At 33.3% G+C, this 14096-nt stretch overlaps 2 protein-coding genes across 2 annotated transcripts; one reads left to right on the plus strand and one right to left on the minus strand.

Moving 5' to 3' along the window:
- Positions 1-3229: 3229 nt before the first annotated feature.
- LOC132167472 (uncharacterized) lies at positions 3230-5112 on the minus strand. Its single transcript, XM_059578462.1, has 3 exons — positions 4794-5112; positions 4146-4276; positions 3230-4068 (listed from the first exon to the last, which is right to left on the minus strand). The coding sequence occupies exons 1-3, from the start codon at positions 5096-5098 to the stop codon at positions 4034-4036; spliced, it is 471 nt and encodes a 156-aa protein (XP_059434445.1). The 5' UTR covers positions 5099-5112; the 3' UTR covers positions 3230-4033.
- A 2299-nt stretch (positions 5113-7411) lies between these two features.
- Positions 7412-9413, plus strand: LOC132173939 (pseudo histidine-containing phosphotransfer protein 2-like). The gene is made up of 6 exons (XM_059585629.1): positions 7412-7489; positions 8198-8328; positions 8531-8599; positions 8875-8946; positions 9188-9260; positions 9363-9413. Exons 1-6 carry the CDS (start codon positions 7412-7414, stop codon positions 9411-9413), a joined length of 474 nt encoding a protein of 157 aa, XP_059441612.1.
- Positions 9414-14096: the final 4683 nt, after the last annotated feature.

Consider the following 14096-nt stretch of genomic DNA (forward strand, 5'->3'; position numbering starts at 1 on the left):
TCAACCTAATTTTCCAAAGTTAGATAGTTATGTTTACAACAGAGAAACCAATGGAAAGGAGGTAGAAAAGTCCCATTCTTAGAAAAAATTAAAAGCAAATGTGCTATCTCCTCTCTCATCGTCCTTCCCTTTTCCTCCCAAAGTGGGAGGAAGCCAAATGGTTGGCCGAAGGAAAGGGAATCCCTTCCCTTTCTCTTGCCTTTCCCCACTTAACTCCAACCAAACACGAGAAAGTTCTCTCCCTCCCTTCCTTTTCCTTCCCTCCTCTTTCCTCCCTAACCAAGCATATTATTGATTTATATCCTCTATGCTTTGCCATGATACTGTTTGTGCCATAGGGGTGAATGTTGGAAGAGGTAATTGAAATTAGTTGAAATTCGTTGGATGCAAACAATTCATTGGGGCCAGTTTGTCAGTGTGCCAGTGAAGCCGGAGTATTATCTGATCCTTATGGAGGAGGGGGCCCTTTGCACAGATCTAAGGTTTACCTGACAGGGGTGGGTACATGAAGTATCCTACCTTGGAGGGATTTCTTGTCATCAAAAAATAAATAAGGGCATTGTCCTGTGAATATAAGCATAAAGTATAAATTGTACCAGGAAATGAAGTTCACTTATTTCCCTCTGTGTTTGCTCATTACACCATATAAAATTTGTAAATGAAATGTATGATTCTAGTTTAACAGCGTTCATTATAAAACGTTAAAATTTTCATCAAAACTGTATGTTCTTCTTGCTCAGTTTTTTGGGGCAAAAGACTCTTGTGATCTTAGGCCCAAAATGTAGGGTATTGCCATCTACTCTTTAGTTACGTATCAGTTTATATGTATTGGAATCCACAATACATATAGTGACATGTAGTGTTAGGGTCTGTTATATGGGGATTCTGCTGAGGCAGTGCTGTCTAGTCATTGCTTTAACCAATATTCTAGAGTGGGCTCAATATTCATGATGCTCAACATGACAGGTATGTAAATCCTGATTCACCATAACACTATTTAAGGTCATATTTCAACTGCTGTCTAATTGTAAAATGATATCTTTATCTTTTATTTGATTCACCTCGAAGTCAAAGTCCAAGTTGCTTGTCTTGGAGCATTTGCAAGTAGCCTGTATCATTTTTAATTTCCACAACTTCATTATTATGCCCTATTCCCTGGATTAGAAGAGTACCACTGTTAAATTCGAAAATTCCTTGTAAATTGTAATATCTTTTCTTTTCTTTTGTATTCCTATAGCTTTTCTGTTTTTCTTATTTCCTGGGCAACTAGAGGTTCACATGCCAAATAATGGGGACTAGAAATTGAGAGTAGTTCTTGATGGAGTTGATTTTATAGGTGTAAAGTACCTATCCTCGCTCCCACTTTGGCATTGACTTTTGAGGGTGATGAGAAGCACCTTTTGAATCTTTTTTCGGTCATTGAAGAGGATCGGTACCGTGAATAGGGGGTTTTTGTTTCAAATATTAGGGGGAAGAAGGAGCTCAAAAATTTGGAATGCTTCATTAATTTTGATGCTAGAGGCTGTGGCTCTAGTAGGGTCAAAGGAAGGGTGGTTTAGGCTTGCCTTGTGAGCTTAGGGTTGATTTGGGTTTTTTTGCATCAAGGTTTCTTTAGGCTTCTTTGGGTTTTAGGGTCCTCTTATGGGGTTTTTGTGGGTTAATGCGGGGCTTCTTTTGGGTTTAGGGTCCTTTTATGGGGTATTTTTGTGGGCTAATGTGGGTATTCCTATGTATACTCTTTGTGCACTTAGAGGCGCACTGCATTTTTTTGGATATATACTACATTACTTATCAAAAAAAAAAAAAAAGTACCCATCACAGATTTGAGAATCTATAGTTCTTTGACTGAAATTTACCTAGTCTATGCAATGAATAGGTATTAGTGTCATGTAAATTGTCTAATATGCACGTGCTAAATCCTGTGCTTTATTATGCGCATTGCATGCGAGGCCATGTAGTTTAACAAGCTGCAATCGATTTCTATCGAGTTCATGATTATGGTTTTGTAGCTTGTAAAAAGTCCAGGTATTTTCTTTAAACTTTCTAAAATTATGAATGATGTGCATGTTTTTGACAGGTGAAAAACATCTCCATGGAGATACTAGACTTTTATGAAAACCAGAGAATGATCACAGATGATAGAATCATTGCTGCTCTCAGCAAGCTAAAGCCATAAATGGTTATCCTGTGGGAAAATAATGCTATTTATCTTTGATATGACCAAGATAGAGTTTCTGGTCTTTCTGGTGTTGGAAAGCTGCTCTTTATCAAGCAAGGTGGGTTAACTTGCTGCCATGCTTGTCAAAAGGGGCAGAAAATGTTAGAGGTGGCATGCTCTGTAAGATCACCATGTTGTGAAAGAGATGATTAATGTAGCAAAGGTCAGATAAGAAAGCTAGTTAAATCAGTCTAGCTGCTTGTAGCTTTTGCCATGTATGCAAACATGTACCTTATTTTATGTCAATTGGATTTGTTCAAAGCTAGTTAGATACATTGACATTTACAAGTAATTAATTCGAAATATATGTCTGTAGTGTTGCGAACCAGTCTTTTCTTAATATAATTGTACAAGCAAGTTTCTCCCAAGTTTCAAGGATGATTACTATTCAATTTCCAGTGGCCAAAACGACAAGCAATGTTCAAATCTCTCCATACAAATTCTAGTCAATTTTTTGATAAAGCTCGTATTGAATTATAAATTTATTCTCAAATGAAGGATTATAAAAATAATTGAAAGAAAGAGTTAGGGTGTTAGACCATTTTCACCCATTCTAGGGGTAAAAAGGGGCTAATATACCACATGGATTTATAAGTTCATTTATTTATTACAATTACAGGGACATATTTAATAATTTTTCGCAAAAGAAATGAAGCCAAACAAACACCACAGCCACACGATAATGACGAAGAATAGACTGAAAATATGAGGAAAAGGAGTGCACATTGCTGAAAGCGTTCAAGTAGCACCTCATCTTTAGCAAAGTGCAAACCTTGGCAGCATTTTGAGATCAGACAAGACGAGTAATTGCCAAAAGAGACGATTCGGAATCTATATGCTAGAAGAGTAATGTTAATTATTCAACTCTCATCTCGCTTTCATACAACTGGGTTGATGTAGCAATGTCCATCAGCCCTTAAATTTTTTCTTTTTAATAATAAAAGGCTGATTCAAAAACCTATGAACACTGTCACATCAATCTGATTATATGAAAGTGAAATGAGACTTGAGTATGCAGCATTACTTATGCTATAAAACAAAACTACAAATTTGTAAGTGTTTTAACAAAATCATGAATTGTCTCTTCTTAATAATATTCTACCAGTAACATGCTTCAACATTGTTCAATTTTCCCTGAAGATTCTTCACTCATTCACTGCATCTAAAGAGCCAGTAAGCAGTAGTATTAGCATTGTGACTTTGCTTTCCAATAAAAGAGTGATTTAAGAGGATTCTCCAAATTTGTTCACTAAGAGCTCCAATGTCATGACCTGATACCAGTTTTGCAGCATTGTTCATGGTGTTGCCATAGCTAGCCACTCATAAATTTCTTACTTCTTGTTTTGATCAATGAAATCAAGAGGCAGATTATTAGGGAAGACATAAACAGATATCACTGCCTGATATGGCTTCACAAACCAGAGCTTCAACCAAAAATTGAGTCAAAATAGGTAATCCTTGTATGATAGACATGGTTTACACAAATGACACAATCTTAGCAAGGTGATGCCAAAACCAAGCTGTCAATCTAAAATACATTGGTCCTGGAGATCATGAAACAGAGACACAAAATCCAATCCTTTTGATAGCAATAGATCAATAACAAGCTAATCTGTCAGTCGAGCAATGGCACATTTGGCTTTAACAAGATATCTTTAATACCATGACTATTATCTTAACCTCCAAAGGAAGATCTTGCATCAGCTGTACGAGTGTCATTCTTGAACACTCTTCCAAAAACTCTGGAGCTACTGAATGAATTCTCTCCAATCTCTCTTTCTTGAGATGATTCAAATATGTCTCCAAATTCTGTATTTATTTCTTCCCCTTCTTCTTAGCCTGCTTCTTCTCTGTAGGACATAGGAGAAAATTATTACAAACTAGAACTTCCAAGAATACCAAAAATGCAAAGGGAAGAGCTACTTACCAAATTTCCTCTTTGCTTCAGATTTCGCGAAGAACTCTCTCCATTCATCGGTCAGAACAAAAACTGGGTCATCATCATCATCATCATCTTCCTCTTCTAACTCCTCATGCTCCTGCTCTTGTAACGTCATCCTATTTGAACAACACCATGAAAGACCAATTTGGATGAGAAAATTAAAGGGGAATTTGTTCTCGGTTTCAACATTAGAAAGAGCGAAAGGGCCAACTTCGATTTCACACAAAACATGTTCTAATTGACAAATAAATACCAAAAACATCGTCTCATTTAAGACCAAGTAGGCCAGACAGTTATAACAGGCTTTCCTGAATGATTGTCTTAGTTTTTTTTTTTGCAGCACCAGAACTTAGGAAAAAGTCAAGGGCCAAACTTTCATATATAACATCAAAAATCATCAGCTCTATCATAGGAACCAAAACGAAGCTCAATTGCTTGGGAAAAAACCTACAACAAGGGCCTCTAAAAAAAATTCACCAATTGACCTTATTAATTTCCTCTTAGTCTAATAATATGCTTAGTGGGATAAAAGCTGAATGTGTCAGTTGCAAGATTCTTGAATAAAAAATCCATGACATTTATAAATGAAGTATATTGAGAAGAGCAGAGAAGAACTGAAATGGAGCAACTTACGGGGTGGCAGAACCATAAGCTTCTTCATACCCAGAAGCCCCCGAGATCAAGTTATTTGGCGGAACAACAGGACCAGAAGGTTCTGGGTTTCGAGGAAAAGAAGAAGTAATCCTGGGGCATACATGGTGGTGACCATTAAATTGGTGGTGGTGGAGGTGATGGTGGCGGTGGTGGTGGTGGAGGTGGTGATGGTGATGGTGCGCACAGAAGCATAAACGATGGCAATGACAGTGATGGTGATGGCGGTGGTGGTAGTGGAGGCTGGGCGGTGGTCTCCAAACCCTGCATCCGGGTGTAAGATCCATGTTTTTTTTTTGGTCTTTTTTATTTTAATTATTTTTATAACTAATTAATTACTAGGGTTCTTAAGGACCTGTGTTGTGTTGTTGGCGGGGTTGACGGTGGGTAAAACTGTAAAAGTACAGGTTTTACAATTGTTTGTTTGTTTTCTCTGTTTTTCTCCCATTTTCAATCTCAAGTTCTAAACTTTTTTTTTTTTTTTTTAATCCTTTAGAGAGTGAATCTTCATTCCACTTACTAAATGTGCTCTAAAGATATCCAATCCAAAGGTTATAGGGTGGTTCGAGCACCATTTTGACCAATCTGGGTGGTCCGACCTCTCCTATGTATATAGTTTTTTTAAAAAAATATTTATATTATTTTATTATAATGAACATGTGTCATATTATTATTAGTGCTTAATGGTTTCTATTAAAATTTCGAATAGGTGTGGAGTAAGTTTTTATTTATGCTTACCACCGGAGTTTTAAGCCACTTTTTAAACCCTAAAGAACTTATTGCAAATTGGTGTAACTATATGAACTAATTTTTTTTGTTTAACTAAAATTTAAAACCAAAACTTTCATCCTTACAATGTCAAAAAATCTATATATTCGCCACTTTGACAATAGAAGGTAAGTAATCCAGTTAGAATAGGGTCCACATAATCAAATATTAAAATTAGCGGGTTTTGGTTGATAGGTTATTAGCCCATTTGTATTTTGATTGTATTAAAATGTTGACTGTAGGATAGTTGGGTAGTTAGTTGATTGGGCTAGGTATTTTTTTATATAAAGGTCCATATCCAAGTTTGTAGGATTCATTGAAGTGAAAATCTAGAATACAAATCGACTGTTTGGAGGTTGGGATAACCTCGAATTAGCCCTTTTATTAAATTTTCCATCATCAATTCATCTTGAATAATGCTACATTTATTCTTGAAAACTGATTCTCTCTAGCCTATTTAGGACTAGAGATTATCCAATTAAAGGCTAAAATTTCTTTTCAAAAATTATAAGGCTCCAAATAAGACACTTGTCCCACTACTAAAATAATAATAAAATGTTCTCAAGGGGTAGCTCAATCGGTTGTGTATCATGTTTCATGAAGCGCAGGTCACTAGTTCGAATCTCCCCTCTCTCTTCCCTTGTGTGGACATATAAAAATAATAATAATAAAAATATTATTTATAACTTTAAAAAAAAAAAAAAAAAATAAGGGATCACTAGTCATCCCATTTTTGCCCTAGGGGTTTTTTTTTATTTTTTATTTTTTATTTTTTTATTTTCGAATTTAGATGAATATTTTTGTTTTACTAAAAAAATTTATGAGTATTTTTGTCTTTTTGTTTGCCTTGGACGGAACATTGACATTTTTTGCTATTTTTTTTGGGGGGGGAACATCGACTCAACTGATAGTTTAGACGGACATTGACAATGAAATTATAGTTTGGATGGAGTATATGTACTTTTCCCTTTAAAAAAAAAAATTGTATAAAAGAAAAAAACTAAATTCTAAGAAATTACATTATATATGTATATATATATACTCATCTATGGAAATATATCACCAATAAAATATATAGTTAATTATTACCCCTTAAGGTAAACAGTGCATAGCTTAGTTTTGGTTGTTCTTCCTCCTTTATTTATTGTTTTTTATATTTTAGGTTCAGTAATATTAACCAATAATTAATTTTGTTAAATCACCACATGTCCCATAAGCTTAAGCTTAATTTGAAGAAGTAAATTTAATAATTTAATTAATACTTTAATAAGCCAACTACATCATTAACGCGTCCCCTAAAGTCCACCAACTCAATGAAACACATGTTTTTATAGACGGGCATGCCTTGGCCCAAAATGAGCGGGGGCTAAATTTTATTTCATTTTTTTGGACATGTGAGGGCTAATTTTATTTTATAATCACACAAAAATCAAGATCTATAAACATAAAGTATAGTTATTTCTTTTTCATTTGTTTCATGATGGATGAAGAAGATAAAGAGATATTGTACATTCTCTGAAGCATATTTACCAGCTGCGTATTTAAAATAAGATGATATTTACTATTTCACCATATGTCATATTTCTTAGATGACTGCTTATTACATAATTGTTGTGTTATATTTTTGAATGATTCTTTATCACATAGTCGGTATGTCCTAGCTAGTCATACATTTTTAATGTTTACTTTGATTTTTGCTGCAGATGTTTTCCTTTAATTATTTCTTTTGCCTATATATTTTCCTCACTGCCTTCCCCTTTTGACATTCTAGCCTTCAATTTGGTGCTAGTCTAGTTCTATTGTATTAGTCAATCACTCTCTTCTTTGTGAGAATGGATAGCAAGTCATCGGTCGGTAGCAATTCATTGGAAGAACAAATTGCCACCATGAGGAAATCCCTCTTTGTTGAGGTCTTTCTCTTTTTCTTTTCTCTTGATACTAGTTTTCCCTTCCTCTTCAATAATATAGGCTTTTTGTGTTAGAATATAAATTAAACGATTAAATTTAAATTTTCCTATCAAGATCCTGAACTCGAACCTTAACTCCGTTATTCACTTTCTATTTTAATTTAAGATTTCATGTATCGAGGCTTACTTATTTTAAAAAATAAATTAAACGATTAAATTTATCTCTTTAACTTTTTGTTCGTCTTCTTCTACGTCCTTGTGACTAGAGATAGGAAAGTAATTAAGCTTGTTTTAAATTTTTTGGCTACATTGTTTGGACTCATAAATACTCCTTACAATCGAATTATGTGTTCTACATGGAATATATGCAACACTAGTTTTTCGTTTTCCTATAGTTATTTGCTTTGGATGTTTAAGGACCGAATTAGTTCATGAAAATCATTAGACATTTAGATACTCTCCTTGTCCCAGCAGCTTAATTACTCCATGCAAAAATATTTGTGGGAAATTAAAACTCAAATATTTAGAGTTGAGTTTTTCAATTAAAAATGAAAAATTAGCAGGATTTCAATTTAAGCCTGCTTGATCCATCTTATCCCTTCTCCATATATGCAAAAGCACCATAATTAAATTGTCTTCAGTTAAAGAAAGCAGAGAGATTTGATTCTCTGAAAGATAAATAATACTAATTACCCATGTGGGTTATTGTAGGAAATCCTTAATGAGCAGTTCAATGAATGGGAGATGCTGGAAGATGACAACGATCCAAACTTTGTTGATACAGTTGCTAGTTCTTATTTTAGTCAGACACCAACTGATATACATGCTGTTGAACAAATATTGTGAGTGGCATAATATGAATTAATTGGCTTCATTTATTTTCCATTTTAATTAAACGTTATTAATTTTTTTTTTTATGTTCATCAAATTTTGATGTGTCATATAAATAAAAATATAATAATAACAATAATAACTCAATTCCAAATTTAGAGTTGTGATTCAAAATAGTATAATAACATTAATTGGGCTTTATTTGTTTAATAGGTACGCAATCCCCGTCGATCCTGCTAAAGTGGAAACAATTCTTTTTAAATTTAAAGGCGCGAGCTCCAGGTCTTTTTTTTTTTTTTTGGGGTGCTCATTACTTGCATGAAAAAATAATTCTCTAAAAAAGGAATTTCTCTGCGGAGCTTGCATTCAATATTAATATTTCTCATCCAATAATCTTCAAAAATTATACACGGTGAGTTTAAAAGCTCAACGTCATAACAAAATAACATAAATTGAAGCAATTGTGTACAAATAATCACTTTCTTTTTAGTATTTTCTATTTTCTTAATTTTCTCACTATTACTATGATCATTTCAATTTATCATTGTTATTTGCAGCTTTGGTGCTAATAAGGTGACTATTGAAATCAATAAAATGATTGATTGTCTCAGGCGAGGCGACATGGAAGGGTAATGTTACCCACTTGAATATTTTTTTCAACCCTTAATAATTTCGAATTCTAAATATAGTTTGATCTGCTTATATTTCTCTTTGAGAGTTTTTTTTTGTTTTGTTATTCCCTTTGAGAGTTGTTTAACAGCCTGAATGATACTGCTGATTTCTTTAGCAATATTGCTTATAGTTTATATGAATACTAATGCTAAATCATTATAAGAAATTATTAGCTTGTCTATATGAATATATAAACAGTTGTAAGGCTGGACTCCCGATTCTAAAACAAGAATTTGATACTCTGAAGAATAAACTGGGAGCATATTTGAAGGTCTGTCTCTAATCTCTCTCTTGGACACATATACAAGCACACCCACAATTGATTGTAGTTGGAATAAATAAGTGATATGTTTGTTCTCTGTTCATTTTGTAGTTGTTGCGACAAGACAAACCTAGCTCGTCATCAACTGGCGCCAACTATTGAAGAAGATGTAGTTAGCAAGAGTAACTAGTATTTGGTGAATTACATTTGTGTGCAAATTCACCCTCTCTATAATTCTCGAACAATAATGAATAAAAACCAGGCAATTCAATACCCTGGTGCTATTTATGTCAACATTTTCTTGTGGCACTTGGTTGGAAACTAGTTTCTCCGGCAACTAGGTTTCTTGTCAAGTTTGTCTGTAATAAAGGTTACCGATACATAATAAAACCCATGTAAAATTCAATTAATCCTCATATTTTTAGGCTTATATGAAATATTTTCAATCATTCTCTTACGGATATTGCAACCTCAATTTCTTATATGTATGACTCTGTTGGTACCGAGAGTTGGCCCAAGTGTTGAACGCCTTGGAGTTATCAAATTTATCATAGCATGTTCCTATTTTTAAAGGCGTCATCAAATTTATCATAACATGTTCCTATTTTTATTTCACTTTCCCTTTTTTTTTTTTCTGTTTTTTTTTTTTTTTTTTTGATAGACAAAGGTCTGATTCCACAAATGCACTCCCATTTGTGAAAATAAAAATTACAAAAGAAATTCAAGATTTTTCTCATTGATGAAAATATACCATAATATCTGTTAGAATATATGCAAAATATATTATATTTTCCATATATTCCATAATTATGTTGATATTGAAATATTCTCTATTTATGAGGTAATTGTAATCATATATTGGGATTGTAATTAAATCAAGGAAATTTGATTACCAAACTTGTATTTAGACATTTTCCTATAAATAGAGACCTTTGTATTGTAGACAAATCAAGTTAATGAGCACAATGTAGCCCTTAGGGGTATTCCGAGTGGTAGACATAGATGTCTAACACCGAACTACCCATAAGTTCTTTGTGTTTATTTTCTATATTGCTTCCGCTTATATTTCCGCATAATCATTATTTCAACATGGTATCAGAGCCGGCAAGTCCCTCTAGTCTCCTTGGAAACCCCCAAATCCGAATCAGAGAGTTTGATAAATGATGTTTTTCTTCTGGATTTGGGTTAAATATTTTATTAGTACTTGAGTTTGCACATTTTTATTTTTTCCCACTTGAGGTTTAAATCCTATCATAAATGATACCTGGGAAAAGACTAACTTAATACCTTTGTTAGGTTCCATTACATGTGTCATCACATAGAAATGTCACATGTCCTAAAAAAATTTTAAAAAAATAATAATTAAAAAGGCCACACCATAATTTTTTTTTTTTTTTTTTTAGGTTTTTTTTTTAATTTTTTTTAAGACACGTGGCATTTCTATGTGACGACACGTGGCATTCCGTTAGTTTGGGCTAATGGAACCTTCTTCTTTTTTTGGGAAATGGGCTAATGGAACCTAACAAAGGTATCAAGACGGTCTTTTCCCGTAAGAAACCATTTATAGTAAGATTTGAACCCCAGGTAAGAAAAAATGAAAAATATATATATAAACCCGAGTACTAATAAAGTCTTTAACCCTAAAAATTTAGAAAAATATTAAATATGAAGAGCTTGATGGATGCTCTTACGAGTTTGGAAACTTGGGGCAGCACTGTTCCGAATTTTTTTTTTTTTTAAAAGCAAATAAAAAAAATTAAAAAGCCTCTGAAATTGGGATTTAAGCATTGGATTGAAAAAAAAAAAAAATTCAATCTTATGAGCATAAAATCAACATATCAAATTGGGGTTGAGCTTAAGGGCTAGTTTGGAAACCCCTTCCTCATTTTTCACAAAAATCAAAATCTTATTTCAAATTTGAGAAAGGAATTGTTTGGGTTTGTGATTTCAAAAAAAACGATTTTAAAATATGCAATTTGAAAACATAATTTTTAAAAACGCAAATAAGCGTTTGAGAAAATTGCAGCTTGGCATTTAAAATTGCAATTTAACCTTTTAAAATTGTGTTAAAAAAAAAAAAAACCACTTGCTTGTGATTTGAAAATACAAATTTCTATGTTTTTAAAATCATAATTTTTTAAAAAACACAATCACAAACGATCCATTTTTTGCGATTTGGTTTAAAATCGCACTTTTTGTCTACGAAATCGCAATGTCAAATGCACTCTACTACTACACTTACTTCTTTACATTCACACATCCATAGGTCGTTTTTAAAATTACTATCGAATTAAAATATAATAAAAATTCATCTAAAATCCAATGATGTTTTAAAAGCTATCTATGAGTGTTGAGAAATGAGTATAAAAAAGTGGGAATATATATAGCCTTACTCTTTCACATTCATATCACATAAATCACTTATTATTACTATTCTATTTTTTTTTTTTTTTTTTTAAAAAAAAGGGTAAAGTTCACATAAATCAATTCTTATTACTATTCTAAAAAATAAATAAATAAATAAATAATAAAAAATTAGGGTTTAAAATCGCACTTTTTGTCTACGAAATCGCAATGTCAAAAGCACTATACTACTACACTTACTTCTTTACATTCACACATCCATATGTCGTTTTTAAAATTACCATTGAATTAAAATATAATAAAAATTCATCTAAAATCCAATGATGTTTTAAAAGCTATCTATGAGTGTTGAGAAATGATTATAAAAAAGTGGGAATATATATAGCATTACTCTTTCACATTCATATCACATAAATCACTTCTTATTACTATTCTAAAAAAAAAATATATTAGGTTTTGGAATCCACACTCTCCAAATCATAACAACATATTTCATGTTCATCAATATTATCCGAAGTTCTCACAATAAAATCAAATGTATGTTCTACTATGCTTCAAAGATTAATTAAAACCATCACATGTATCAATTATTTGCACAAATCACAAAAGAAATTCAATTTAAATCAAATCATCAGATGTATTCGTAAATCACAAAAGATATACAATTGTTTTGACAAAGAAAATTCAAGCAATCAATTACATGAAATTATCTCAAATTATCAAATGTATCATTGAATCACAAAAGATATTCAAAAATCATTCCACAAATTGAGTTGAAGTAAAACAATTGGAAAATCAAACACATAAAATCGGATAATATTAACTTACATGAAAATGTTGTTGTTCTTCATCGATGAGGCTTTATCCTCAACCTTAATTGAGAATTTAGCTACACATGACTATGAAAATAAATCCTAAACCTAAAGAAAAACTAAATTAAGAGGGAGAAAAATTGTGAAATTTAGGACTTGGTCTCCAACCTACTTTATTTGAGGCTTTAATAGTCTATTTATAGGAGTTTTTATAGTTTTAAACCCTAAAAAAGGCGCTAGGCCAGCCTGTCAGACGAGTACACTCGAGCACATGGCCAGTGAGCTCGATCGCACTTGTGCATACATTGTTCCTCCTATGGCTCAGCGCTTGCACGCTGATGGCTTGCTTGTGGGCGTGGGTGCGCTCTATCGCAACCCTGCTAGGCTCGAGCTCAAATGCGCTCGAGCGCAGGGTTGTGCAACCTACAAAACACTAAAAATATATAACTAACACAAAACATTAGATTATAATACAGATAAATGATTAACAAATGTAAATTAAGGGGCTCAAATATGTAATATTTGGCACTCATCAAGATCTTTTGTCAATTTGTGACAAAAAGGGAGACTAAATTTTGGGGAGATGATGGGTTGTCTCGGCTATTGATTTTGTTACCGAATTGTCAAAGGGGGAGTTTGTAAGTTTTATTTGTTGGCTAAAATTCGGTGATCAAAATGGTGTTCAAAGTAACAAAAATTCATGGGCGTCCAGACGAGATGCATAGCCGTCCGAACAGAGAACAGTGCTGCAAAGTGTTTCTTCAACCCGAGAGCTTTGTCTGTATGCTTGTCTGCATGGCGTACAGATGAGATAGATGAACAAGAAAACCCGAGAGCCTCATCTGCAATCTCGTCTGCAAGCTGTCCGAAGGCGCCGCGCCAAAGAAGCAAGTTAACGATGTTGCCCTAGAGTCCCATCCAGACAAGCACACTCCCCGTCCGGACGACAGTGTACGAGAACTAGTTTTCTTGCATTATTCAAGCCTCGTTTGAACGAGCCCACTTACCGTCCGGACGGCCCATAGCTTCTAGGTCTAATTTCAATGTAATTATGATTCAATTAGACTAGGGGTCTTTAGGTTTATATATATAGATCACTACGGATTTGTATAGGTACGAATTTTCACTAGATAGTTCGTGAGAGGTTGTGCTAAGAGAGAGTTTATGTTGTGACCTAAATCGTCCCTCTTAGAGTATTTGTTAGTTTGAATTGAGTGCTTCATTGAGAAGTCTATCGGAAGGGTCTGATAAAGGAGAATCACGTGTGAAGAAGATTGTAAGCAAAGAAACGAGTTGGAACATTGTCGATCTTACAGAGCTAAAGACTTGCAAAGGGTTGTAAGTGTTTCCCGTGTCTGTAATCTCGGAATATTTTCTTATAGTAATATCCTGAGTTTGGCTGTCCCAGAAAAGTTTTATTTTTAGAACAATTTCTAAAAGGTTTCATCTTCGTCACCAAAATCATTGTGTCTAATTGATTTACTATTTTGATTATTTTGTTGATTGATTGTTTATAGATTGCTATTTGTTAATTTCGCATATTGTGCGATATAGACCTATGTAGCATTTTTCAAAAGTAACACTTTTGGCCCTACTTTTTCTCCTTTTGCATAATCGAGTGACCCGCATGATTGGATTGAATCATCCTCTTCTACTTTAGCCCTATCTT

Source organism: Corylus avellana, chromosome ca1, assembly GCF_901000735.1.
Source record: "Corylus avellana chromosome ca1, CavTom2PMs-1.0".
Lineage (NCBI taxonomy): Eukaryota > Viridiplantae > Streptophyta > Magnoliopsida > Fagales > Betulaceae > Corylus > Corylus avellana.

Excerpts from the sequence above, each read along its gene's own strand:
- LOC132167472 (XM_059578462.1), bottom strand. The coding sequence starts at position 5,098 with ATGGATCTTACACCCGGATGCAGGGTTTGGAGACCACCGCCCAGCCTC. Across the intron at positions 4,277-4,793 it reads GCTTATGGTTCTGCCACCCC|GATGACGTTACAAGAGCAGG; the intron begins GTAAGTTGCTCC and ends TTGTTCAAATAG. Across the intron at positions 4,069-4,145 it reads TGAAGCAAAGAGGAAATTTG|AGAAGAAGCAGGCTAAGAAG; the intron begins GTAAGTAGCTCT and ends TATGTCCTACAG.
- LOC132173939 (XM_059585629.1), top strand. The coding sequence starts at position 7,412 with ATGGATAGCAAGTCATCGGTCGGTAGCAATTCATTGGAAGAACAAATT. Across the intron at positions 7,490-8,197 it reads GGAAATCCCTCTTTGTTGAG|GAAATCCTTAATGAGCAGTT; the intron begins GTCTTTCTCTTT and ends GGGTTATTGTAG. Across the intron at positions 8,600-8,874 it reads TTTAAAGGCGCGAGCTCCAG|CTTTGGTGCTAATAAGGTGA; the intron begins GTCTTTTTTTTT and ends TGTTATTTGCAG.